General features: G+C 39.3%; 2 protein-coding genes across 2 annotated transcripts; one reads left to right on the top strand and one right to left on the bottom strand.

Moving 5' to 3' along the window:
• The first annotated feature begins 293 nt into the window (after window positions 1-293).
• LOC114366397 (gustatory receptor 5a for trehalose-like) lies at window positions 294-2,479 on the top strand. Its single transcript, XM_028323260.1, has 4 exons — window positions 294-391; window positions 1,417-1,579; window positions 2,090-2,176; window positions 2,372-2,479. Exons 1-4 carry the CDS (start codon window positions 294-296, stop codon window positions 2,477-2,479), a joined length of 456 nt encoding a protein of 151 aa, XP_028179061.1.
• A 6,418-nt stretch (window positions 2,480-8,897) lies between these two features.
• Window positions 8,898-25,401, bottom strand: LOC114366398 (uncharacterized). Its single transcript, XM_028323261.1, has 5 exons — window positions 25,326-25,401; window positions 22,666-22,826; window positions 20,987-21,577; window positions 20,137-20,409; window positions 8,898-9,059 (listed from the first exon to the last, which is right to left on the bottom strand). The coding sequence occupies exons 1-5, from the start codon at window positions 25,396-25,398 to the stop codon at window positions 8,898-8,900; spliced, it is 1,260 nt and encodes a 419-aa protein (XP_028179062.1). The 5' UTR covers window positions 25,399-25,401.
• Window positions 25,402-26,037: the final 636 nt, after the last annotated feature.

Genomic DNA, 26,037 nt, shown 5'->3' on the forward strand with positions numbered 1-26,037 from the left:
CCTATATTCAGAAGTGGACGTTCTATGGCTGAAATGATGATGATGATGATGAAGATCCGTAACTTTTATGAAACTTGAATGTTATTAACCTTTAATTAAATAGTGATGTTAAATAGTTTAGTTTAGAAGATTTAGCCTGCGCTGGCTAGACGGGTTGGGAAGGTATTACGTACATTTTTAACCGACTTTAAAAAAAAGGAAGAGGTTTTCAATTCGAATGTATGTTTTTTTATTATTTTCAGGACGTGCGATATTGGGAAAAGTTAAGGTTATATTATACACGAATAGAAACCATGGTCGGACTGGTCAACCATAATTTAAAAGGGATTGTATTAGTTTCGTTCACCTACTACTTAGTGTTCATATCTGTGAAACTGTTTTATTTACTCAAGTAAGTGTTGTTTTTCCTTCTTTTTAAAATGTGTCATAGATAATTATGTAAAGGTAACTTTGTCTAATTGATTTAAATGTATGTTAATAATACTTAAAAACTTAATAGGGCCATATTTTGACTTTCAAAATCGTTATTTATTAAATTTCATGTTTTTTTTTTCAATAAACAATTTTATTATACATATATTTGCATAAACCTAATTAAAATTACTAATAATAAAAACTATTCAAAAAATAAAAAATAAAAATAAAGGATGATAATTTCATGTTATAAATTAATTATTGTTTCAGTTTTCAATCGGTGAAAATCAGAACATGTAGCACCAAAGTGTACTCGTAAGTATGTTCATAAAACGCAACATTTAGAAAAGTGTATACCAAAAAATATACAAAAAATAAAAAAAGCTAATCGCAAGTTAGACTAATTGACTGAGAGTTGCTTAAACAATCCGATCGAACTAAATGCATACCTCCCCGCAATCGCCCCGTCCGTCCGTACGAGACCGTCGACGTGACGTCACGACTGCCAGGTGTGCATTTAACTCGACCGGGTTGTATCTCCTCTCTCTCTTACATCACTATTTGTATAGGAGAGAGAGACCTTTTCGGACGGAACCTCCATTGCTATCTAGGGTGCTTTCCTAGGGGGGGCCTGGACTCTGACATGCCATGTCCATGGGGGGCGGGTGTAATTAGTATCATAGCTCATGAGTTAGTACTATGAACTAACATAATTTTGATCCCAAGCCCATCATTCTTACCAGACCATGCTATAAAAAAACGTTTGTTTGTCATGTGTCATCCGCTTTGCAATGGAGGGAAGTCGAACCTTAATTTCAAACTCTTCCTATGTTCTTCTGATTAATTTCGTTGCGAGTCCAATGACAGTTTAACTTTCCCCCGGGACAAACTTGACCTTCTTTTTTTTGTGGCGGTCAAGCTGTAGATCCTGGCTACACAGGAGTTGCAGTGGTGGGAACGAAAGGTGGGAATAGTCTTATAAAAGAACGAATTGGTTTCCAGAACTGGCGCTACAACTGAGCAGATCTTGTACTTCTTATGCTCATTCACGTTTCTTCTTTCTCGGGCTTTGCTCATGTCTTTGCTGGCAGCGAGAGTGCACACCGAAGCGAAGAAACCACTTCTGATTTTGTTCGATGTCTCAACCCAAGAGGATAGTAAAGAAGTAAGGAAAAATACAGCACGAGTATCATATTATTATATTTTAAAAAAAAACACACTCATCAATTAGAAGCGACTATAGTTCAATGGTGTCGATATTGGGCTAGATCCAAGAAATGCGAGTTCGATCCTTGCCATTCCGCTGGAATATTCTTGAAGCATGCCTACCGCCCTTAACATTTCCTCTCTTGTTAAATGGCGCCGTTGCATGATGCACACAATAACATTAATTCAAAATTAACAGATAACTTGTTATAAAACTTAAATTTGACACAAAATAATAGCCAAAAACTACTGGTGTAAATAAAACCTTCGGCCTTCGCTACCATTATGTCGCGTGAATCTTTTGTTTTAGTTTATTTTTTTAAATTCAAATTTAGAACCTTTATAAAAGGTTAACACTGGCCAGTATTTTTGAGTTTAAAAACTTCATACAAAATATCTCTAGAATTTACAAATCTAATCGTACATGCCTCTCGCTTATACGAAATTCACATTTTTTCACTATTTACAGGTACAACGTTTTCGTCTCCAAATGATGTATAACCCAATCGCATTGACTGGTTCGTTGTTTTCCATCACAAGAAGCACAATACTAAAGGTAGCTTATATCCCTTTTTATGCCAGTATGTAGTAAAATTAATATAATATACTTAGATTTTCTGCCCAGTTTGTTTGGTGTTGGGGATCAATTTTTCTCAGTCCACCTGGCTAGCTACTACTATATTTCCTAACCCTGTCGCTATAGCAAAAATGTTAAATTGTATTCTATATTTTTGTAAATGTAATATTTCAGTTCTTCAGTACGATCATGACTTATGAGTTAGTATTGCTGCAGCTGAATGAAAATCAAAAAGATACAACTACCGTGGGACAACTGAATGAAACATTGCATTTACCTTAAAAATATGTGGAATGGAGTTGTTAATGTAACTAATATAAAACACTTGAAATAAATTTGATGCACTCTGTAACAATTTTTTATTTACTATCTGTGAATTATCGGGAAGTACCAGGATGAAGGCCGATGGAGCAGCAAGGTTCTGGAGTGGAGGCCGAGTACCGGAAAACGCAGCGTGGGACGTCTACCCACAAGGTGGGACCGACGATATCATAAAGGTAGCAGGAAGGCGCTGGACACAGGCCGCTACCAACCGATCAACATGGAAATCATTGGGGGAGGCCTATGTTCAGCAGTGGACGTCCTATGGCTGAAATTATGATGATGATGACTAGGATTTGGGCAGCGCAGGCCTGATCGATGTAGAGATCCTCAAGGTAGGCTTTGTCCAGCAGTAGGTAGACGTCGTATCCTATGGCCACAACGAAACTAAATTAAAACATGTGCAGATGAAGAAGTTATTATTATGTGAAGCGCCCTGGCCCCATTGGTAGGGCGTGGTGCTGGCATCGTAGGATCAGTCGTTGTGTAAATGTCTTAGTTCAGAAGTGAAAGTCTTTAGGTTGAAAAAATAAAAGAATATAATCATTGTGATGCTTTTCTATTATTATTTCTTAAATAAATCTACCAGAAACTGCTTAGATGACAACAATTATTTGTAATATTCTTCAATACATACACACGGCCACACCGTTAACTATCCATTTCCGTTTTTGCTCTCGCTCTCATCAAAATGGTGATTTTTTGCGATATAACGAGACGACATAACAGGCAATGGATAGTTAACACTGTTGCCGATGGTACACACGACAGCACATCAGGTTACCCATTTTTGTTGCAAACTCGCCCCTATTAAAACTACACAAGAACCCACAGTGGTTACATTGACGTGCCGTCGTCTGTACATACATGCTAGTAACAAAATAAATTCAAATAAATTACATAGCTACAACATTATAACATTATTTGGATTTCAACAGCTAATTCAACCATTTTCTTCTACGCCACTGATTCCTTTGTTGTATTACATCTTCAAAGGTCCGAGTTTAAATTTAACTACAAGTTAACTTCCGCGCAAATGCCCATCCTACCCGCATACAATAACAATCGGATAACAGTAACGGCACATTGAACACACCTTACCTTATACAGGGTGTTAGGTAAATGGGTATATGAGCCGACACTAGCCCATGTTAATATGGGCATATAAATGGTATGGTGAAATCAGAAATTTAATATTATCATCATTTTAGTTTTTTTTTAATTTTCATACAAAATAAATTTTATAAAATCCGATTAAAAATAATTAAGATGAAGTTGTATTGTTAAATTGTTCTATAGAGCTTATTAAAAAAAATTGGATACGATGCGATTAACAAGTCAACCAAGTGTGGCTGGCCAAGTGGGCTGCGCTCACTTTGAACTGACACTGCCCGCGGAGCGCATGCAGTATGTCAAATCTTAAAAAACCGGGATACAATGGCAATAAAACAAAAGGCAATGAAATAAAAACTCCAAACTCAGATTACGAGTATCAAAAAATCTGATAATTCTATTGAAACCACTTCAAAACTCTTTAGCGTTTTACGAAGTGTTTTATTTGATGTTTTCGCGTTTCTAATCAAACTTCCTAATGGAATTCCAGAAAGGTCGCAGGAATAATTGGGGAATCACGATTCGTTACAGCTTTATTGGAGTTCCTGAATTTGTTGAGGGCACTTACCTCAACCTGAGTCTTAGTGCTAATTCAATAAAAAATACATGATGTTATTGAGATTACTAAATATTATGTAAATTGTTATTTCTGAGCCACCGATTTTTAGTCGGCCGATAGTTTGGCCCGATTCTAATTTGTATGACGATTCAAATGTGCGCACTTTCATACATGCCCATTGGATACTGATTAACTGCCCGACTAAACTATCGGCCGACAAAAAATCGGTGGTCTGCTCCTAGGCTTAATGATAATTATACTTATGGACTTATTCAGTAAAACAAATAAATACATACCTTAAAGAAATAATTTATTGATTTAGGTAAACAAGTTAAAAATTAAGCTTATTTCGGGTCTTGAAATAAGGCAATAAGGTACAAAATTGAATTCATCATCATCATTATCATCTCAGCCACAAGTCGTTCACTGCTGAACATAACCCTCCCCCAAAATAACACCCCACAAAATTGAATTATGAAACAATTATTAACATTGCGCCATTTAGGGTCAAAACCTTTTATTTTACCTCGTAATAATGGCCAATAGCATACGTACTTTACCTGACATAGAAATTTCTAATAAGCTTTTCACCGCGTTGCAAGCTCGGGCGCACCCTTATCATTCAATGACAGAGCTTAAAAACTGTAACTATCAAACAATGTCAACATAGTTATCACCTTATTTTGCTCTTTATTCCCCTGGATTAAGGTAAATTTTAACTGGCTATAACCTTTTAAGGTATAACTTTATTTCGTGTGTGCGAAACGTGTTACGTTTCGCAAGAAAAGTTTGCAAACGCCTGAAACTAGGAAATTGTGTCACTTTTGCATGGAACTAGATGGAATTACCTTAAGCAGATGAACATCAGTGAATACAAGGAAACTGGATTTTAATTAAAACAACGTTTATTAAACGGTTATGAACGGGTATGTATAACTCAGCTTTTGAATGCTTTCTCAGTATTCTTTCAAGTCGGGATATGAAGAAAGATGGTTTCTTGTTAAACCGGACGCATTTGAAACAATACCAACTCATAGGTAGCTAGGACACCAAACACCTGAAATAAAAGAGAGGTTGTTGTATTTATAGTCTTTAATTAAACTTTTTCTGATGACATACGGTTGAGTATTTGAGCTAGCCAGTTGGCGCCAAAGGCGTGTAAGTCCTGTTACTAGCTAATGTCTAAGACAGTGGCGCCAATTACCTTTGTAGGTGACGCCACTGTAGTGTAAGGTAGTTACTGTCACTCGCTCAGTGGTACCAACTAGTGAGCATAAATACGGTAGCCATAATTGTCATCAGAGAAAGTAAAGTTCAAATAATTTTGCACGTTTATAAACGCGAACCTTCTTTACTATGATTTTTTTATCGTTATTTGTGAGATCTTATACACATTAAAACAAAGCACATTATTATTATAAAACAGAACTCACAGCAATAATAGTTTCCCTCGTGAAATAGAAAAGCTCCAACCCACTCAGCGCCACTTTGGAATGGTAGACTTGATTCATGAAACGTTTCACCTAAAAGATTTTTTAGAGTATAGTTAGCAAAATACAGTATTTGGCTTACATTATGAATATAAAACACCACTGAAGTATGATAGTAATGCCCGTATTCACAAACGATGCTTGCTTAAGTGTAGAAGCAAGTCGAACGCACAGCGTTGAATAAGGCCCAGTTTTTTGATTCATAGTTAAAATAACAAATTGTTAAATTTTGGTACTAATGGTATATATATTAACAAAATGCTAACTAATAGTTAAAAAATGTACGAAAAGTCAAGCTAACCATTGTTCGAAAAACATTTTTTTCTGATATTTAACCACTTGTCATTTGACATCTGGCAAATTTGACCATTGGTTATTTTAACTACGATTCAAAAAACCGGGCCTAGAGCTCTGTGATTGGTTCGTGTGTCACCCTGTGCGTCCACGCGCACTGTGAGACCTTATAGTAATGTTTGTGGATACGGGCGTAATTGGTTTGGATATAAATCTTTGGCAGACACAGTTCAATAGGCTTCATCATCATCGTCATCTCAGCCACAGGTCAAAGTCAAAGTCAAAATTTCTTTATTTGTATTCTACTAATAAATAGTTCTTACAAATCGTCATTTTGCTCTTAAGGAGCCTCTACATGTCTCATAATCTTTTTACCCTACCAGCGCTTCGAGACCAACATTTGGCAAGTGCTGAGAAGAAGCGCCGCAACAAACTCAGTCACCACTGTCTGCCGGTTAATATAAATAAATAAATAGAAATAGTAGTAGTAGGTACATTTACTACACTACATTACAGGACTTACACTGCTGAATATAGGCCTTCCCCGTTTATTTTCAGGTTGACCGGGTACTAGTGGGATGCATCCAGCGCCTTCCTGCCTCTACATTTACTAGATCGTCTGTCCACCTTGTGGGTTTAACACTGAAGTTCTATACTTAGACAACATTGTTACAGTGAATTTGTACACTCAACAAAAGCCTATAATTAATTATGTAGTCTAATAGGTCTATGTGTCTTAACTTTCACCGCTGAGTCGAAGTCTCACTCTCTTCCAAAAACCAAAAACTTTTTTAGCACTAATGTTGCTATTTTGTAACTAAAGCTTGTAGTCTCATGATCAATGAGCTTAGTGTGAGTTTACACCAAACGTATTCGATCTCGAGTGCGTCAAAAAATCTATGACGATGACGATTTCAGTTCTTGAAATTATCTGCTATGGGTCGCTGTACAATCCGTCATATATTTAATAATGTCATTTTTTTAAGCACTCGATACACAAAAAGAAATGTTTGGTTACTGCTTACACAACAAAAGTGACCAAACCAACGCGATAGCACGCGATCAGCCGGCGTGCAGCGATGGCGACCAGACTTAAATGCATTGATCGCCATCGCTGTTCGGTGGTCACTTTTGTTGTGTAAGCAGTAACCGAAAATATGTTTTTAGTGTATCGAATACGTTTGATGTAAACTCGCACTACGCCCCCAGTCCCTTATGTCTACCATAGAAAAAACGTAATTATCAACAGCATTACCTCCCTGTTATAGTTTTCATCCGGAACAATGCCTAATATCCTCAAGGGTTTCCTACTGGCCGTGTGGAGACGAGCAGGCAAGAACAGTACCAAGAGAACCCTAGTCGCCAAGAGTGATGTAGATAGTAGAAGCCATGCGTATTGTAAGGATGTCTCTACACTGAAAAAAACATTTTTGTGTGAAATTATGGACGACATCTAGAAAATAATGCGCGTAAATATTTTTACAAATTCTTTACTAAATATCTACCTACAGAGTTATTTGTAAAACACCGGCAAACTCGCAGGAATATAATAAATATAACAACATTTTGTTTTACGATTTTTGAAAATTGAGTTTTTTTTTTCATACTAAAATAATATTTGATTTAATTTACCGCTCTTATGTTTATAAATCTACGCTCTACGCGCATCTTCAACATCAGTTTTTTTATGCAAACGAGCGTTATCGTCATTTTGTTTATGAATGGGACATAATAATATTTTAAACCCGTTTTTACCATCAATCCCTAATTTTTAAGTGACCCTATGGTAGCACCAGGAATTTTGTTTTCATAAGGGTCACTAAAAATTAGGTATTGAAATTGATGGCGAAAACGGGCATTAGACTTACAAATATCACAACATTATCATAAAAACTTGATATTTACATTGATAATGTTAAAACTCCTCATCTACGTATTAAAATAAAATAAATAAAAATAAAATAAAAAGTTTTTATTTCGAACAACTCATAGTTCATAGTGTGGTTAGTAAACACACCTTAAATGCTAATGTTAGTAATCATTATCATTATCATTATCAATATCAAGTGATTATTATTTTTTCAATGAACGTAGTATCAATATTATAATTAAATCAAATCAAATTAAAAACCAAAAAAGAAATATTAAAAATCAAATTAAATCAAATCAATTAAAACCAAATAAATAAAAGTAAATAAATAAATTAATTCAATTCAATTCAATTCAAATTCATTCATTAACAGTCAATAAAATAAATAAGTTAAATCNGTAAATAAATTATTTTTATGAGTATGTCATAAAATTGTTGTGTATACATAGAGATAAAGTACAATACCTTTTTTCTGGAACACAATCTCTGAATTCAGGAATCATAATATTATTTTCGTAGCTGAAAGTAAAAGTAAGTAAGTGAAACTTTAATGTGAGAGTTATTAAACAAAACACGAAAGACCCTGTATTGTCACATTATACAGAGTGTTTTGTGTAAGGTATCAAGCCGAAAGCAGGTGATAGGTGAGGACTAGACCTAACGATTTTACCCTCATGTACTATGTTCTACGACTTTTCGTAGTTTAGAAGTTATCGTTAATTTAATTTTATTTTTTAAATTTTATAACCAAGTAGGATTAATTTAAAGCACTAATATTATAAAGAGGAAAGATTTGATGTTTGTATTGAATAGATAGACCGATTTGATATATTCTTTCATCATTACAATCTTACATTATGATGAACATAGGCAGTAAGAAATCTGAGGTGGAATTGTGTAAAGCAATCGTAATCATTTGACCGTTCATAACGTACTATTATTCTGTCAAACGCTTTGTTTAACTGACTTTATCGTACGTTATGAACTGTCGAATGATTACGATTGCTTTACACAATTCCACCTCTGGTCAGGCAAGTAAATGAAAAATTATAATTACCCCATAATGGAGTACAGTTGTTGGCAAATAATCAGCATGCTAGTTGCAAAGTTGACGCAAATCACTGGAGTTACGCTCTGGTCTACAATCCTCACAAGTTTACTGAGCTGAGTGTACTGGAACTGTAACTCCACCCAGTTCAAATGCTTGATGCTTTCCTAGAAATAAGTACATAAATATTTTAATTAATGTTAGAAACTACAGAAGCTCAACTCAGTCTGTGCCTGAGGCGAGTCTTCTAGTGACCTAGCCCACTTTTTTAAATTTTTTTAAGGAAGATTATTAGCACTTTGTTTTGCACAAATTACTAATAGTCCCGTTAGCCCCTCGTTTAAGCTATATTAGCTTGTGTTACGAGTGGACTCACCACAACAGTCGAGCGGCTGTGGGATTCGAACCCGCGTTCCTCGGATCTCGAGTCGGCCACTCTGACCACTTCACCGTTCGGCTATGTGGCTGGCCCACTTTTACACTAGAATCTAAAGTCTCGCTGACGTTTAATAATAATAATAATAACCCTCCCGTGCCGCTTCCATACCTCAGGCACTGACTAAGTTAAACGCCTAGACCTATAATTTCTTCCCGTATGAATTTCATACAGTCATAGATGAGGTTCATCACCTACATATTCCAACTAGCGGCCGCCTGCGACTTCGTACGCGTGGATCCCGTTTTACCCCCTTAGGGGTGGAGTTTCGTAAAATCCTTTCTTAGCTGATGCCTACGTAATAACTCTGCATGCCTAATTTCAGCCCGATCCGTCCAGTGGTTTGGGCTGTGCGTTGATAGATCACTATGTCAGTCAGCCAGTCAGATTTTCGAAAACCGGCGTAAAAAGTAAAGTGAATTAAATAAAAATATAGGTGTACTACTGAGTAATTAATTGTGTTTTAATTAGGTACTTTGAGTACAGTAATTTAAATTGTGTGTGGTCTAAAAAGGTAATCTCTATGCATTTTTATTTCACCCGTAGGGGAAAACCTATACATATGAGCCGACTCAAAGGGAAAGAATAAATTAACGGGGCTTGCAAAAAGGCACGTAGGATTTATATTTTTTATGGTTGTATTTTTTATCGCGAACATATTTTTCGCTGTCAATTTTTACAATCTTAATTCTCAGTTGTAAAAAGCAAAATGGCGAATACTATTTAAAACTTCTTCTCAAGTAAAATACGTGCAAAGTCCTTGAGCTAGATTTGAATTTTTAATAATCTTTTATGTAGATAATAAAATATGAAATACGTTTAAATTCTAACTGACCCAATAAAAGTTACTATTACTACTACTATTCGTATATTTTTCAAAATAGCCTCCGCAATGAGCTTCACTTTGTTTATAAAACTACGAGTAATTACTAACTCGTCAACTTCTACTATTATTTTACTACCGCTTTGAAATACCTACATGATAACAAGTGAATAACAATGTAGGTACCTACATTGCTACAACTTTATCATTCACTAAAAAGTTAATCTTACCAGGCTACAAGCGCCTCCAAAGATTTTACACACCAATGCAAATGTTCGTACTGTTAAAAACGTATTGTAAGTGCTAAAATAATCAATAATTACTAGATGCAACATTTTTGTAATAAAAATACTATTTATTTTTTTCTAATCAATGCGATAGTCTGAGTAAAGAGACAGCATAAGACCCAAGAAAAAACATCAATAACTTACGTGATTTTTCTCGCTAAATATCATGCGGTTGTAATTCAGGAACTTATTTTCTAGATAAATACTACTTAAGATGAAAATAGCGTCGTTGAATATCCAATAAAATAGTATTTGTGTTTTCGCCAACTGAAAAGTAACAATTACCTAAATAACATTATAAAAACCATGAGTATCCACTTGAACCCTCCATCTATTTGAAGCACTATTTTTCATAAACATTCACAATTTCACTCACGTAAAATCTGAAAACATCTCTCAGAGTTCGAATTTTCAGCGTGCCAATAAGTAACGAACTGTCAAATAGTGGAAAAAAAAATGGTTCTGTTCGACGTGACGGAGATGGCATCACGACTATCTCTTTTTATCACAGTGTTGCTGCTAGTGACATCTCATTCGCTCAGTTGCTTGTTGCTCTATTCCGCTAGGTATTTTCACTTTATGACCTTACACAACTAATTTAGGGGCACACTGAAAACCAGTGGCGCCGTGGCCTTTGTCACCGTGGGCCACGGCATATTATGCTGAGTGGGGGGGGGGGGTCCCTTTGCATCTTGTTGGTGAATGGGTGGCACTGGTCAATTTACTCTTGTTTTTATTTTTTTCTTCTTCCATTATTATGTGCCACTGTCATGTCTATGTAATTGCCTGTATTTGTGTGATGTCCATTGTAATAAATGTACCTTTCTTTCTTTATTTCTATTTGCTTTGACCTCATATTACAAGTTTTACTATATTATTGTTAAAGCGTTTCCATTGAAATGCCATGCTCTGTTCAAGCTATTGGTCAGTATACAGGGTGTCCCAATATTAGAACGTCACAAGACGGATCGAATAAGCTTTTAATAAAATACATCCATAGAGAACTTTCATGGGTTTTGAGATGACTAAAATTAGTAATTTTGTAACAATTTAGGTACATAGATAAAACTTACACTATATTACTAGAAAGATTACTTATGTGCTTACCTGACATATAACACCCAATGTATAACTGAAAGGCAAGATGCGAAAGGCGAAACTGTACACCACCATAAAATACGATTTCAAGTATAATCCAGAGTCTTCTTGCTTAAGGGGACATTTTATAACCGATTTGTAAATTGTGACAAAATAAAGAAAATAGTCAGCTGAAAAAAAAACACAAAATTAAACCATTTCGTAATCATTCATCCTTATGTCGTTAAGAGCCCTCTCTAATTAAGAGTTTTTTGAAAGAATATTTGTAATTTGTATTGCACAAATAACATTATACGTCCCTATTCCCACCTCTCGTTCCCATCACTGCAACTCCTGTGTAGCCAGGATCTACAGCTGGACCGCCACAAAAACCCAACCAATGAAGGTCAAGTTTGTCCCGAGGGAAAGTTAAACTGTCATTGGACCCGCAACGAAATTAATCAGAAGAACATAGGAGGAGTATGACATTAAGGTTCGACTTCCCTCCATTGCAAAGCGGATGACAGGTGACAAACAAAAGTTTAAAACCTTTAAGAAAAGATTATGCACCACGGACAATAAATATCAATGAAGGGGGCCTATCTTATGAGCAAATACAAATAACATTACAGACCTCTCATACATATTAAGCTGCTTGTGTTACGAGTCAGCCAGTCCGACCCCTTCACTGTTTGTGTTAGTCTATCGTGACTTCAATCATTGTCATATTAAAATTTAACATACATACACAAAGTACACAGGGTGTTACTTTGCATCCTTGCCATATTCACAGAGATAAAAGTAGGGAACAATTACCTATTATTTTAGATAAACAAGATGGAGTATCTTGTTTGTCGTAAAGAAAGCACACTGAGTTTTTAGTCAATTTAGTTTTGCATTACAAATTGAAATAAACCAATTTTATCTCGCACATTCAACGGGCGCAATTGAAATAAACAGTGGGCGTCAGCTTTTTACAAAAGTGTCAAAAATAATTTTAAAAACTCCAATAGAAATTTAAAAATACAGAATATTATCGATAAAATAAAATACACACATTGTTTTTTTACTGATTTGTGTTCAGTGTCATTCATTAGTTACCTCTGTAAATATGGTGAGAATGTAAAGTAACACCGTGTACATTACTTATCTCCTTACCAATTCCAACGAAAGTGTAGAAAAACATTACAAAGTATACTTTCCTTCTCATTGCTCTGACGGCGTGTGGTGGTGGCAATATTGATTCGATTATTTCTATTTTTTCTATTGTGGACTTGAAGTTCACACTCATTTTCCAATAAAAATAAGCTGAGATGTAACAGGACATCGCAAACGCTGATCCAGCTGTGAAAAATAGTGTTTAAATGATCATGATTATCGAATAAATCCTGGCATACTACATTATTTTAATAATGTTACTTATTAAGTTAAAGTTTGTTACTATAACACATAAAAGCTACTGAAACTATTGTAATTTATTGTTTAAACATCAAAACTTAGGCTGTAATTTACACGATATTGAGTCAATACGATTTTTTTTTAAATTAACAATCGAAAAGAAAAAGCAAAAGATGATCGATATGATTAAAAAAATATTTTTATCGGCCAGTACTTTGCGATAAAAACTTTACTATTCGCGAAATGCATTAAAACCTTAAAACTGCAGTTATTAATCTTTTAAAAAGTACAGTCGCAATAAAAGATTTTTTTTTTTTTTTATCTGAGTATGTATCGGTCAATAAAATTGTAAGATAAAAATTTATTGATATCACACACAGCTTCACTGCTAAGATAGGCTTCTCTGCATCTATTTTAACATCTACCTTGTTGTATTATCTTATCTCAGTGAATAAAATAAATGACCTTCATCTTTAACTAAAAAGTATTTATCAACTCAAAAAATAAAATATTGGTCAAATTACTTACTCATATCTTTAGCCGAGAAACCTGAATAAGATGCATTAACTAAATGAACTGTCAATGTTATAGTCTGTAACAACAATCCGGGTATAAAAACGAAAAGGAAATACGGCGAACGCCAAGAAAACCTGCAAATAAAAAAAGACAAATGGGACATCCCAAAAAACATAATATTTTGTCGTAAAACAGAGACAAAAATACATTGTGACATTTGCAAATAGCCCTAAAGAGGGCTTAGTGTACTCTCGAAATAAGTGTCATGGAAGACAGTCATGAAAAAACCAATGCGAAGTAATTTTTCAATGTGATGCATTCGTATAAATAGAAAGAAAGCGACTTCTTTATTTTTATATACAGAATAATTTGTACTAAGTATGTGACATCTTTAAGTAATAAATACTTTTCACTTTTACTTTAATTTCTGAACGTCTCATTCTTGAACTTAACGGTTTTTAATAAACAACCCATGTTCATTGCATTTTAAAAGCATACCATTATAATTAGCAATTGCTACTTACGCCCGTATTCACAAACATTACTATAAGGTCTCACAGTGCGTGTGAACGCACATGGTGGCATACGAACAATCACAGAGCTCTATTCAACGCTGTACGTTCGATTTGTTGCTTCACTTAAGCAAGAATCGTTTGTGAATACGGGCGATATACTCGTAGTAGCATGTGTGTCGAAACATAGTACAAAAAAGAGCATATTTTCAGCTTATTTTCAGCATGTTAGTAAGTAACATTTTATGAGCTTAAGTAACTGTTTCTTTATTTTATTTGGTTTGCGATTCTTATATCGTCCCATTTATTACTGGAACTGGCAGGCGCGGATCCAGCCCTCAAAAAAGGTTGTGGGCACAGCCACCAAAAATTAGCAAAGTGAGAGTTGGATCACTACATGCCCGGACATACATACATGCCTATCGATCTTATCAATAGATCATAATTAAAACAAGCAAATTAGGGCTGTGGGCATGCCCACAGTGCCCACAACGGTGGATCCGCGCCTGGGAACTGGGTCGAAGGACGTCGCACATTTATCAACTCGGAAAGGGATCGTAACCGTATCAACTCGAAGCGGTCAGTATTCTTTGTATGAAACTCCATACTGCAACACACACTTATCCGCACCGTAACGTAAACGCCTCATATCGCAATGAGGCGTTTTTATACTTAACAGTTGGCACCCCTGCCGATTGACAGGACCTTACCCTACAGTGGCGCCATCTTGATGAGTGCAAATGCGATAGTCCTCGTACCACTTTAGCGCTCACAAGTTGGCGCCACTGTCTTCGCGACTAGCAAGTGACAGGACCTTACTCTACAGTGGCGCCAACTGGTGAGCGCTAAAACGATAGCCCTCATTGACAGCGCGCAAAAGGCGATGACAGTTCGCAAAAGGCGATACGATGTTGATCCCTTTCGGAGTTGATAAGTCTGCTAATAGCCGTCGTAATAAAATTAAAACGAAAGTATTTTTACCTCAACCGATCACTGTTGCGATGCAAAAGCCCTTGAATCGGCATAATCCCAGCACATTTCCCGACCAGATATAATATTCTAATCAAGTCATAAAACAGTAATTTATTCCGCCTCCTCATTTCTTTACTAAATTAAACCGTTTGTCAAACAACAACTGAAATAAAAACATAAAATTATTTGACAGTCTGAAGATAAAAGATATGTCTATCATTTATTATAAATGATTTTATTGGACACAACTAATGAAGGACATTACATCTAATTTAGATTTAAAATATTTAGGTTGTTTATGATTCGTGATTGGTTGTTTATGACACAAATGATTGTTCAAAAGTATGATTGATGCTTTGTCAACAATTTCGCCTCCGTTGGACTCTCTCGATCCAGAAGTCCTGGATTCAATCGCAAGATGGGACACAAATTGAAGGTCCGAGAAGAAAAGGTCTGTGGGAGTTTGAATGGCACCTTGAGATACAGTTTCTAGATATTAAGAACTCTAAAACTACACTAAGGCTGAGTTGCACCACCTACCTTTGACCGTAACTATAAAGATAACCGATGTATTTTGTATGGAGTTTGACAGATTTTTGACGTTTGTTAAAGTCAAAGTAAGATGGTGGAACTCAGCCTAAGCTGTAACAACCAATTTTTAAGAATACTTAAATTATTCGGTGTATCTGCTGAACTTATACCCGTTTTCACCATCAATCCCTAATTTTTAAGTAAATATGGTAACACATAACGGGAATTTTGTTTTCATAGGGGTCAGTTAAAAATTAAGGATTGATGGTGAAAACGGGCGCTAATGACCTTCCAGATCAACTTGATATAAGATAAGCTGTCGAAAATCTAGCAAACTCCTGAAATATCAATGGGAACTCCTAGCTACAACAAACACATTATGATGAAATTATGAAATTTGTCAATAGTGTAATCCCAGATTCTAATCACATCTCTCGAATGGGCCAGCTGTAATCGCAATCATACTAAAGGAGTGGGCCCGCCTTTTATGATAACCGTTCGATTTGAACCTAAAACCAGCAGTTAGGGTTGGCAATGCTGCTTAAAAATATGTTTGTATTTTTAAGCAGCATTGCCAACCCTAACTGCTGGTTTTAGGTACTTTGTATAGAAGCGAGAAATGTCGGTTAAATTAGTCACTGAAGTAGTCGTAGGTTTATTTAACCAAATGAAGAGATAAAATAAGAAAGTTTTGAAATGCTTTACTCAAACCAGCTTCTAAATCGGTCCAGCCGAAGGCGAGATAATCGCGGACAAACTTACAAACTACATCGCAGGTCAATCTGAGAACCCCCTTTTTTAATTCGGTTAAAAAAACTGCGTAGCTTTCATAATAGATTTTTGGATTAAAATAATCATAATGACTGTGTGATTTCACAACTGGCAGCTTAATTTTTTGGAATAAATTCGATTTTGCAATAAAAATGCTTAGCCTGTGAACTGTAAAAACTTTGAAATTAATGAATCTTAGGCTGGGTTGCATCATCTTTACTTTGAATTTATCAAACGTCAAAAATCTGCCAAATTCCATACAAAATACGTCGGTTATCGTTATAGTTACGGTTAAAGTTAGTTGGTGCAACTCAGCCTTAGTCTCATTTTTTAAGCATTTTCCAATACTGATGGTTGCCAACCCTGACAATGTCCGACCTCCATTTACATTTCAATATCAAAGGCTACGGGTTATGCAAATCCTACGTCGAATTGTGACGTCACAATCTCACGAAGGGTACCTTGGTACGGTCGGGGTTTTTAATCTTTGACACAATCACAGTTAATAGAGAACGTTCACAAGTGGATGGGATTCTAGCGTTCTAATAGGCGATTCCACAAGGTGGACAGACGACTTCATAAAGGTAGCAAGAAAGCCGTTACCAACCGGCCAACCTGAAAATCAATGGGAAGAGGCCTTTGTTCAGCAGTGGACGTCCATCGATAGGAGAACTGATTTCGATATAAGAGTTCCATATTATTATGTCAAAGATACATACCTTATGTTAAAGACTATGAAAGAGACAAAATTGGTCCAATAGTTTATAGTTTTTGGCTTAGAGTAGGCGCACACCGTTGATTTTTCGTCGGCCGATAGTTTAGTCGGGCAGTTGATCAATATATGGGCATGTATGGGAGTGCGCACACTACGCCGATTCGATTTGGCCGATTCTTCATACAATTTAAAATCGGGCACAACTATCGGCCAACTAAAAATCCACGATGTGCGCATACTCTTAAAGAGTATTTAGATCGTCATTCACAATGAAACAAAATTAAATGCACAAATCACATCAAAACTGATTTTTAACATTATAAAACAGTAGAAAGTAGGAAAAAAACAAAATAAAATCGAGTTTTATAGAGTTACTTTTTAAAAACAAATTAAACCTTGTGAACAGCATTCCAAAAAGGTTCGATACCACGTCACAAAATGCTCCACTTATTTTTTATCGGATTAAAAGAAAATAAAGGATGAAATACTGGCCAGTTCAACTGGAGCATTTATTAAATCAATGGAAAGGAGTCGTCGAGTATCATCTCCAGCAGGCCGTGGCGATTCGATTATATCGATATTGAAGGTTTCATTTCTCTTTAATTGAATCAAAATACAACTCACATTGGACTGGCGATTTAAAGTAGCAAGACAAAATTTAAAAAATGTTCATTAACATCTTTGGAAAATGATGGCTCTATCAAAAATATCTATTCATGAAGTAAATCTTGAAATTTAAATTATTTTTATACATTCGAAATGGCGCCAGTACATCAAACTAAACTAGACGCTATGCAATACATAAAAGCCCTTAATGCATATTATAAGATACTAAAGTATCGTCTTCAAATTCAAAATAAGTTGGTAGAGTCGATTACTAAATTTATTCAGAAACTAAGTAGCCTTCAGACGAATAAAACTTAATAATACCTTACCTGGTCTAATGCTTTGGATTCTAGTCTGGTATTTTTATATTAAAAACAAATTAAGCCCAACCCACTAATTTTCAATGTCTAAGAAGCAACTCTGGTTCCGTATAAAAGTAGGTATAAAATATGATCTCAAACGTTTTAGAAATTGCTTTAGAAAAATGGATAACAATATGACTTATTATTTTGTGAATTTTCATTGCGAATAAACGTACAGAACTCTAAAAAGTATGTAATAAAGTTAGACCAAATAATAAATAAATGTTTTCTTACCGTTAAAGAAGCTGACAGTACTAAAATTCTGTATATTTTTCACGTATTTTTTCCTTCAAAAACCAACAAAAACCGTAAATCAAAGCGTCCAGACCGTTTATGGAACTCGTATGATAATAAAGATGTCAGTTTAACCAATTTGACATTATAATCAAATATTCATGACGGTCATTTTTGACGTCAACGTATTTGGTGGGTTAGTACCTAAGGCTTTTCTAAGCTTGAAATATTAATGTGAAAGCCAGTGTATTCAAAATCAGTATTATTCCAAAATCGGTGTTGATCAAACATAAACTATGTCGATCGGAAACAACGAAACAGGAAAATGTTTAGGTAAACGTCAATTCAATTGTTTTCAAGGGCTTAGTCAATATTATTATGTAATTAATTTTATTAATAAGTCATAAGAGTGTACCTTCATTCTAGAGGTATTAAGGCATTTTCACAGTACAGACATATTTTGAATGATTTTTTATGAAAATTAATAGGAATTCGGAAAACATTAACTTTTTTAAAACACGAGCAAAATGATACGCGCAAGGGGCTCAAAATGCACCCCTTACAAAAAAATTTACTCTTCTTGTACAAAACCATAAAATGATATGAGACGAGTAATTTATTTCCTAAACGTTTTAATTATTTTATTTTTGTTCTCAGCAACAAACAACTTTGAACTATACAAGGAATTGGAAACAATTAATTTCAAAGAATTGTCAAGGGCATTGGAGAAAGAAAAAGGGTAAAAAAAAATATTTCTGACCTGCATGTTGTTTTATTAAAATCTCAAAATATAAGTTTCACGCATTTTAAAATACGTATTTTTATCATAATGCTATTTTTTAGGATAAATACACTAAGCGGTATTCATATCAAAAAAAGGAAATCGAAAGGTAAGGTTCATTCATTCACTGAATATGAATTCACTATCCTCGATCTTTGTATTAAAAACTGAACACTAGAGTACACGCGCGGACTACTATAGTAGACCAGGCTAACATTTTACGCTATAACTTTTTGAGAACTTGCGCCAGAGAGCTGGCATTCCAGGAAAGCCTCGTTTACTAAATTTGTCAGTAAGCCAGTAAAGCTTGGGTCGCTAGAGTATGCGCACTTTTCTGAAATTGGCCGTCAAAACTGCGGGTCTACTCAAAAGCCCGAAATCACTCGACAAAAAAATTATGAAAGACTTGCAACAAATGGATTTACACCGTGTACCAGGCAGTAGAAAGTCATGAATACTATGACAGATAAAAAACTTATCATATTTTTTCAGTAATTTTTTTATTGTTAACATTTGTAAATGTGNCAACACCTATTTGGCCTCATATCTGGGTGTTTAGGCTTGGGCCAAATTCCGTGCCGCTGAGTGTATTATGTTTAAATATTTGAATACTTACAAAATTATGAGATCTTTCTAAAACAAAATTAAAACACTACACCTGCCGCAGATTTATTTTTTGTTTTTCCTTCAGGTGCTAAAATCACCAGGCTATTGTGTGCGCNGGGGGACTTTTGCTATGTTCACCAACTAACTAGGCTAAATAAAGTCCCGAGGTCAGAAATTATGTTCCACGGATTTCTCTCTACACCGTCGTTAAGGCATTCATTGACTGGACTAAGTGGGTTTCGTTCGAAATAATTCTAGATCACTATAATTTTTTGATATATCGTTAAAATATTATAGAATATTATACTTGGGTCCATATTACAAAAAAAATCGCAAGATGGTAGATGGGATGGGATCAAACGTGGTCATGAAATTGTAATGATTGACTTTGGTGCAGACGACCGATGGGGCAGCAAGGTTCTGGAGGCCACGTACCGGAAAACGCACCGTGAGACGTCCACCTACAAGATGGATCGACGACCTCATAAAGGTAGCAGGAAGGCGCTGAATGCAGGCCGCTACCAACCGGGCGATGTGGAAATCATACAGGCAGGTCTATGTTCAGCAGTGGACATATTTAGCTGAAATGATGATGATGATGAAGCGCCCTTACTCACCCCTTTATCCATCCTGAGCACTGTAAAATGATTCTTCGTGATCGGGAAGTGCTGTGAGATGACGCAGGAGTCTCGGAACTTGCAGTGCATCATCATGGAGTCCGTTTGAGGCCAGAATGGCGCGCACTGCTGCGGCGCCAGGTCAAGCCACAGGTCGGCTGCTTCGTTTTCCTCCATGAAGCGGAGGTGGCGCCGCGTGTCGTTGTAGACGACAAAGTACGGGAGAAGAGTCACGATCTTGGTTAACTGTGGACACAGTTCTGACAGCGTCACCTGCGGACACGGGGGAGATAAGTAAACATGGTGGAAACGATCTGACTCGATTATTTCTAAACTACTTAAATAAGATATCGAAAAACTGATTACTGATCGTGAAAGTGCTTCACAAGTTCAATCGAACGGTATTTACGGCTATAAGAGTAGTGGCAGCAGAAGTGATGACGGCAAGAGTAATCACGGCAGGAGTAGTAGTGGTGACAACGGTATTGGCGGCAAGAGTATTGTTGGCAACGGTATTGGTGGCAGGAGTAGTGTTGGCAGCGGTATTGGCGGCAGGAGTAGTGTTGGCAGCGGTATTGGCGGCAGGAGTAGTGTTGGCAGCGGTATTGGCGGCAGGAGTAGTGTCGGAAAAAGTAGTGGAGGCAGGAGTGGCGATGTCAGGAGTGATGGTGGTAAGAGTGGTGGCGGTACGAGTATTGATGACTTGAGTAGTGGCGGCAGGAGAAGTGGCGGCAAGAGTAATGGAGACAGGAGTAGCGGCCGCAGGAGTCGTAGCATTCGTAATAATAGTAGCGGCAGGAGTGACTCACAAACGCGGCAGGCGGACGCGCGGCCGGAGTGCCGTACTCACGCACAGCAGCAGGCGGTAGTCGGTGCGCCGCTCGGAGTGCGAGCAGACGACGAGGCCGGGCGCAGGCACGCACAGTGCCGGCTGTGTACTCACGCACAGCAGCAGGCGGTAGTCGGTGCGCCGCTCGGAGTGCGAGCAGACGACGAGGCCGGGCGCGGCGGCGGCGAGCGGAGTGCGACGCGAGGTGGCGCTGTGGTGCGCCCACAGACGCACGCACAGTGCCGGCTGTGTACTCACGCACAGCAGCAGGCGGTAGTCGGTGCGCCGCTCCGAGTGCGAGCAGACGACGAGGCCGGGCGCGGCAGCGGCGAGCGGAGTGCGACGCGAGGTGGCGCTGTGGTGCGCCCGCAGACGCACGCACAGTGCCGGCTGTGTACTCACGCACAGCAGCAGGCGGTAGTCGGTGCGCCGCTCCGAGTGCGAGCAGACGACGAGGCCGGGCGCGGCGGCGGCGAGCGGAGTGCGACGCGAGGTGGCGCTGTGGTGCGCGCGCAGACGCACGCGGCAGGCGGACGCGCGGTTGGAACGCCCGCTGGCGCGCCAGAGGACCGGCTCGTCGGTCAGCTCGTACCAGATGTCCGAGTGCTGGCCCTGAGCAAAACCAATGAAGGTGACACCATCATCTTGAGGTACAACTCGTGCTAGACAAAAACGCTCAGAAATCGATGACTCCCAGAACTCAAATTGCGGCTCTCTGGTAGTTGTTGACAGTAATCAATCATCTCATGATACAACTCTGTTTTTGAAAAAATACTTAAAAATCGATGACTTGAACTCCCAGAATTTAAATTGTGACTCCCAGGTTAGACCGTACACACGTGTGTACGAAAACCCCCATACAAATCCAAATAAAACTAGAGCAGCGGCTTCGCGGCAGTGGCGGTACCGCTGCCGCTGCGACATAGTATGTAAACTAAATGCACTTAATAACACCTGTGTGCTTACCATGAGCTTACATTACAAAGAAAGAAAGAAAGTAATTTTATTTTGGCAACAAAAGACACATAAAAAAAATGGAACAAAGTTGCCAAAAAGGTCACCCACTCAGTAACATCTTGACAGTGTAACTGCCAAAACACAGATTTTCAGTGGATGCCTTTTATGCAGGGTTAAAAAACGAAAAAAAAAGACTCGCTAGCGAACACACCAGTCCTGGGTCTGTCAATAGACCGTATAGGCCGCAACCTAGGGGCGGCAGGTTTCAGATGACGCTTGTCGCTTACTCGATTTCAAAAGACCCAGCCTACGGGCGGCAAAACTGTAAATCCGCCACTGGAACACACCTAACGTAAACCACAGTAAAGCCTGGTCCGTGAGCACGTAGAATCCCGTCCAATGACCCCAAGCTACCCATCCCTATCGCTCGCGCGTAATTATGTCGCTGTCGCGACTGTGCGACGCGCGCCCGCAGTGAGTATGCGACGCGCGCCCGCAGTGAGTATGCGAGCGCGACAGCAACATAATTACGTGCGAGCGACAAGGATAGTTAGCTTGGGGTCATTGGACGGGATTCTACGTCGTCATCTGAAATCTGCCGCCCCTAGGCCGCGGTCTATACGGCCTATTGACAGACCCAGGACTGGTGTGTTCGCTAGCGAGTCTTTTTTTTTTTAACCCTGTGCTCACGGACCAGGCTTTAAACACACTGGTAAGTCACCCGTCTGCAGTCACTCGGTTACCTTGAGCTGCAGCGGCAGCTGCGTCTTGTTGATGAGCCAGTGCTGCGCGTGCAGGAACAGCCGCCAGCTGGCGCGGCGCTCGGCGCGCACGCTCACCTGCAGCGGCCGGCCCGGCCCGTCCGACCCGTCGCACGACATGTTTATGGTTTTCTCCGTCACGTCTGCAACAGATACGATTGTAGAAGTTTCGAGTGTCAAGTAAAAAGCAAGTCCACCAAGAACAATGGGTAAGTAAAACATAGTTTATATTTGGGATAATAGATGGCGCTGTGCTCCTTTAGCTCGCGCTAACATTTGTTTTTTTCCTGACTTTATATACCCCCTGGAAATGTATGCCCACCCAGGTTCAGCTAGGTTCATTCAACTAAGTTCATCATTAATTACAAACAAAATATTCAATCCTTGTCCAAATCCGGATCACAACTGTCAAATTGAATTCAGTTTTAGATTATATTTCCAAAATGTTCGATGCATTTACACTTTAATATTGTTTAAAAGTCTTATAAACAATATAAAATGTAAAAACATCAAAAACCGCAGATATTTTGGCCAAAAACATATTAAAATTTGGCAGTTGACAATCCAAATCCGTCCAATTTGGATTAGGATTGAATATAGAAATCCAGCATTAGGAAACAATAAAAAAGCAGCAATAAGAAGATACTTTTTCTATTAGTGGCATTTACGGTGGCATTTCCTACTACGATTGTTAAATAGTTCAAAGATAAGGCTGCGGACTCCGATACACGTGCCTACCTATGCCCGTGGATCTCTAGGGGTCCGCGGACCATAGGTTAAGAAACACTGCTATAGTGTACACAAAATAAATCACGATAAAAGTTAACTTTGTCAAGTGTTAGAGTGTGGCTCTCTCGCTACCACTAGCATCGGTGATCGATGATTTAGCTACTTTATAGTGAATGCAGCGACCATAATATATTTCATTCTGCACACTTAAAAACGCGGAACGCGGCGGTTAAGTCGCTTTTCTGCGCGCAAAAAAGCGACTCAACCGCCGCGCGCAAAAAACGCGCAATCCCATACCGCGTCAGAACGCATGAAGTTGTATCGATACAGTTGTAAAATCACCAAAGCTAAGACTGGGTTGCATCATCTTACTTTAACTTTGACAAACGTCAAAAATTTGTCAAACTCCATCATCTGACAAGTTAGGTGGTGCAACTCAGCCTAAAAGTAGCGTGTCTACTATGGCCCTGATTCGTATAGCATTTGGCCAAGCATGCAGCATCATTCTTCTCCATTCCATGTTTATTTTGCGTTACCACATACCTGGCGCCAGCGTAAAGCTTCCCGCCCACGGCAGGCCCATGTATTTGATGTCGAGGGTGAGCCGGTGCGCAGAGTGTAACAAGCAATGGCCTTCACTCGGGTCCCACAAACTTGGCGCCAGCGAATTATAACGCAAAAAGAAAAGAGCGTCGAGCAGTACCTATGCACTCTCCCGACCCATGAGGTGGCAATTACCTGGCGCTAGCGTAAAGCTTCCCGCCCACGGCAGGCCCATGTATTTGATGTCGAGCATGAGCCGATGTGGCATGGCGGGCGGCAGCGTATACAATGTGCCCCAGCCGGGTCCCACATATGTGGCGCCAGCGAATTATAACGCAAACAGAAAAGAGCTTCGAGCAGTACCTACCTATACATGCACTCTCCCGACCCATGAGTTGGCAATTACCTGGCGCCAGCGTAAAGCTTCCCGCCCACGGCAGGCCCATGTATTTGATGTCGAGCGTGAGTCGATGTGGCATGGCGGGCGGCAGAGTGCAGCAAGCAATGGCCCTCATTACTAGGGTTCCACAAACTTGGCGCCAGCGAAATATAGTGCTAAGAGAAAAGAGCCTCGGGCAGTACCTATGAGCTCTCCCGAGATTCGGTTCGCTCGCTGTGAGGAAGGTAGAGGGATACCTGGTGCTAGCGTAAAGCTTCCCGCCCACGGTAGGCCCATGTATCTCACGTCGAGGGTGAGCCGATGCGGCATGGCGGGTGACAGCGTATGACAATGGCCCCCGCCCGTGTCCCACGTACCTATAGCAGTAACTATGCACTCCTACGCTATGAGGCAGGTAGAACCATGGGTTGGCGGAAGGATAACTGGAGCCAGGGTGAAGGAGCCAGGATGAAGGAGCCAGCCCACGGCAGGCCCATGGCGGGTGATAGCGTGTAGCAGTGCGCACGCGCACTGAGCTCTAGCGCGTACGGCAACCGGTTGTAGATGGCTAGCAGCGGGACCATTCTTTATCCATTCCATGTTTATTTTGCGTTACCACATACCTGGCGTCAGAGTAAAACTTCCTGTCCACGGCAGGCCTATGTATTTGGCGTCGAGGGTGAGCCGATGTGGCATGGCGGGCGGCAGCGCGTACGATAGCCGGTTGTAGATGGCCAGTGGCGACCATTTCATGTTTGTTTCGCATCTCCAGCCCCCTGCTCAGCTCCCTGGCGCCAGCGTAAAGCTTCCAGCCCACGGTAGGCCCATGTATTTGATGTCGAGCGTGAGCCGATGCGCAGAGTGTAACAAGCAATGGCCCTCACTCGGGTCCCACAAACTTGGCGCCAACAAATTATAACGCAAAAAGAAAAGAGCGTCGAGCAGTACCTACCTATACATGTACTCTCCCTACCCATGAATTGACAATTACCTGGCGCTAACGTAAAGCTTCCCGCCCACGGTAGGCCCATGTATTTGATGTCGAGCGTAAGCCGATGTGGCATGGCGGGTGGCAGCGTATGACAATGTCCCCCAGCCGGGTCCCACATACGTGGCGCCAGCGAAGTATAGTGCTAAGGGAAAAGAACCTCGGGCAGTACCTATGAGCTCTCCCGAGATTCGGTTCGTACGCTGTGAGGAAGGTAGAACCATGGGTGGACGGAGGGATACCTGGTGCTAGCGTAAAGCTTCCCGCCCACGGCAGGCCCATGTATCTCGCGTAAAGGGTGAGCCGATGTGGCATGACAATGTCCCCCAGCCGGGTTCCCACAAACTTGGCGCCAGCGAATTATAACGCAAAAAGAAAAGAGCGTCGAGCAGTACCTATGCACTCTCCCGACCCATGAGTTGTCAATTACCTGGTGCCAGCGTAAAGCTTCCCGCCCACGGTAGGCCCATGTATTTGATGTCGAGGGTGAGCCGGTGTGGCATGGCGGGCGGCAGCGTGTAGCAGTGCGCACGCGCACTTCAGCTCCAGCGCGTACGATAGCTAGTTGTAGATGGCTAAAGCCTGGTCCGTGAGCACGTAGAATCCCGTCCAATGACCCCAAGCTACCCATCCTTATCGCTCGCGCGTAATTATATTGCTGTCGCGACTGTGCGACGGGCGCCCGCAGTGAGTGTGCGAGCGCGACAGCAACATA

The sequence above is a fragment of the Ostrinia furnacalis genome, unplaced genomic scaffold (genome assembly GCF_004193835.3).
Source record: "Ostrinia furnacalis isolate ACB-3 unplaced genomic scaffold, ASM419383v2 OfSCF0631, whole genome shotgun sequence".
NCBI lineage: Eukaryota > Metazoa > Arthropoda > Insecta > Lepidoptera > Crambidae > Ostrinia > Ostrinia furnacalis.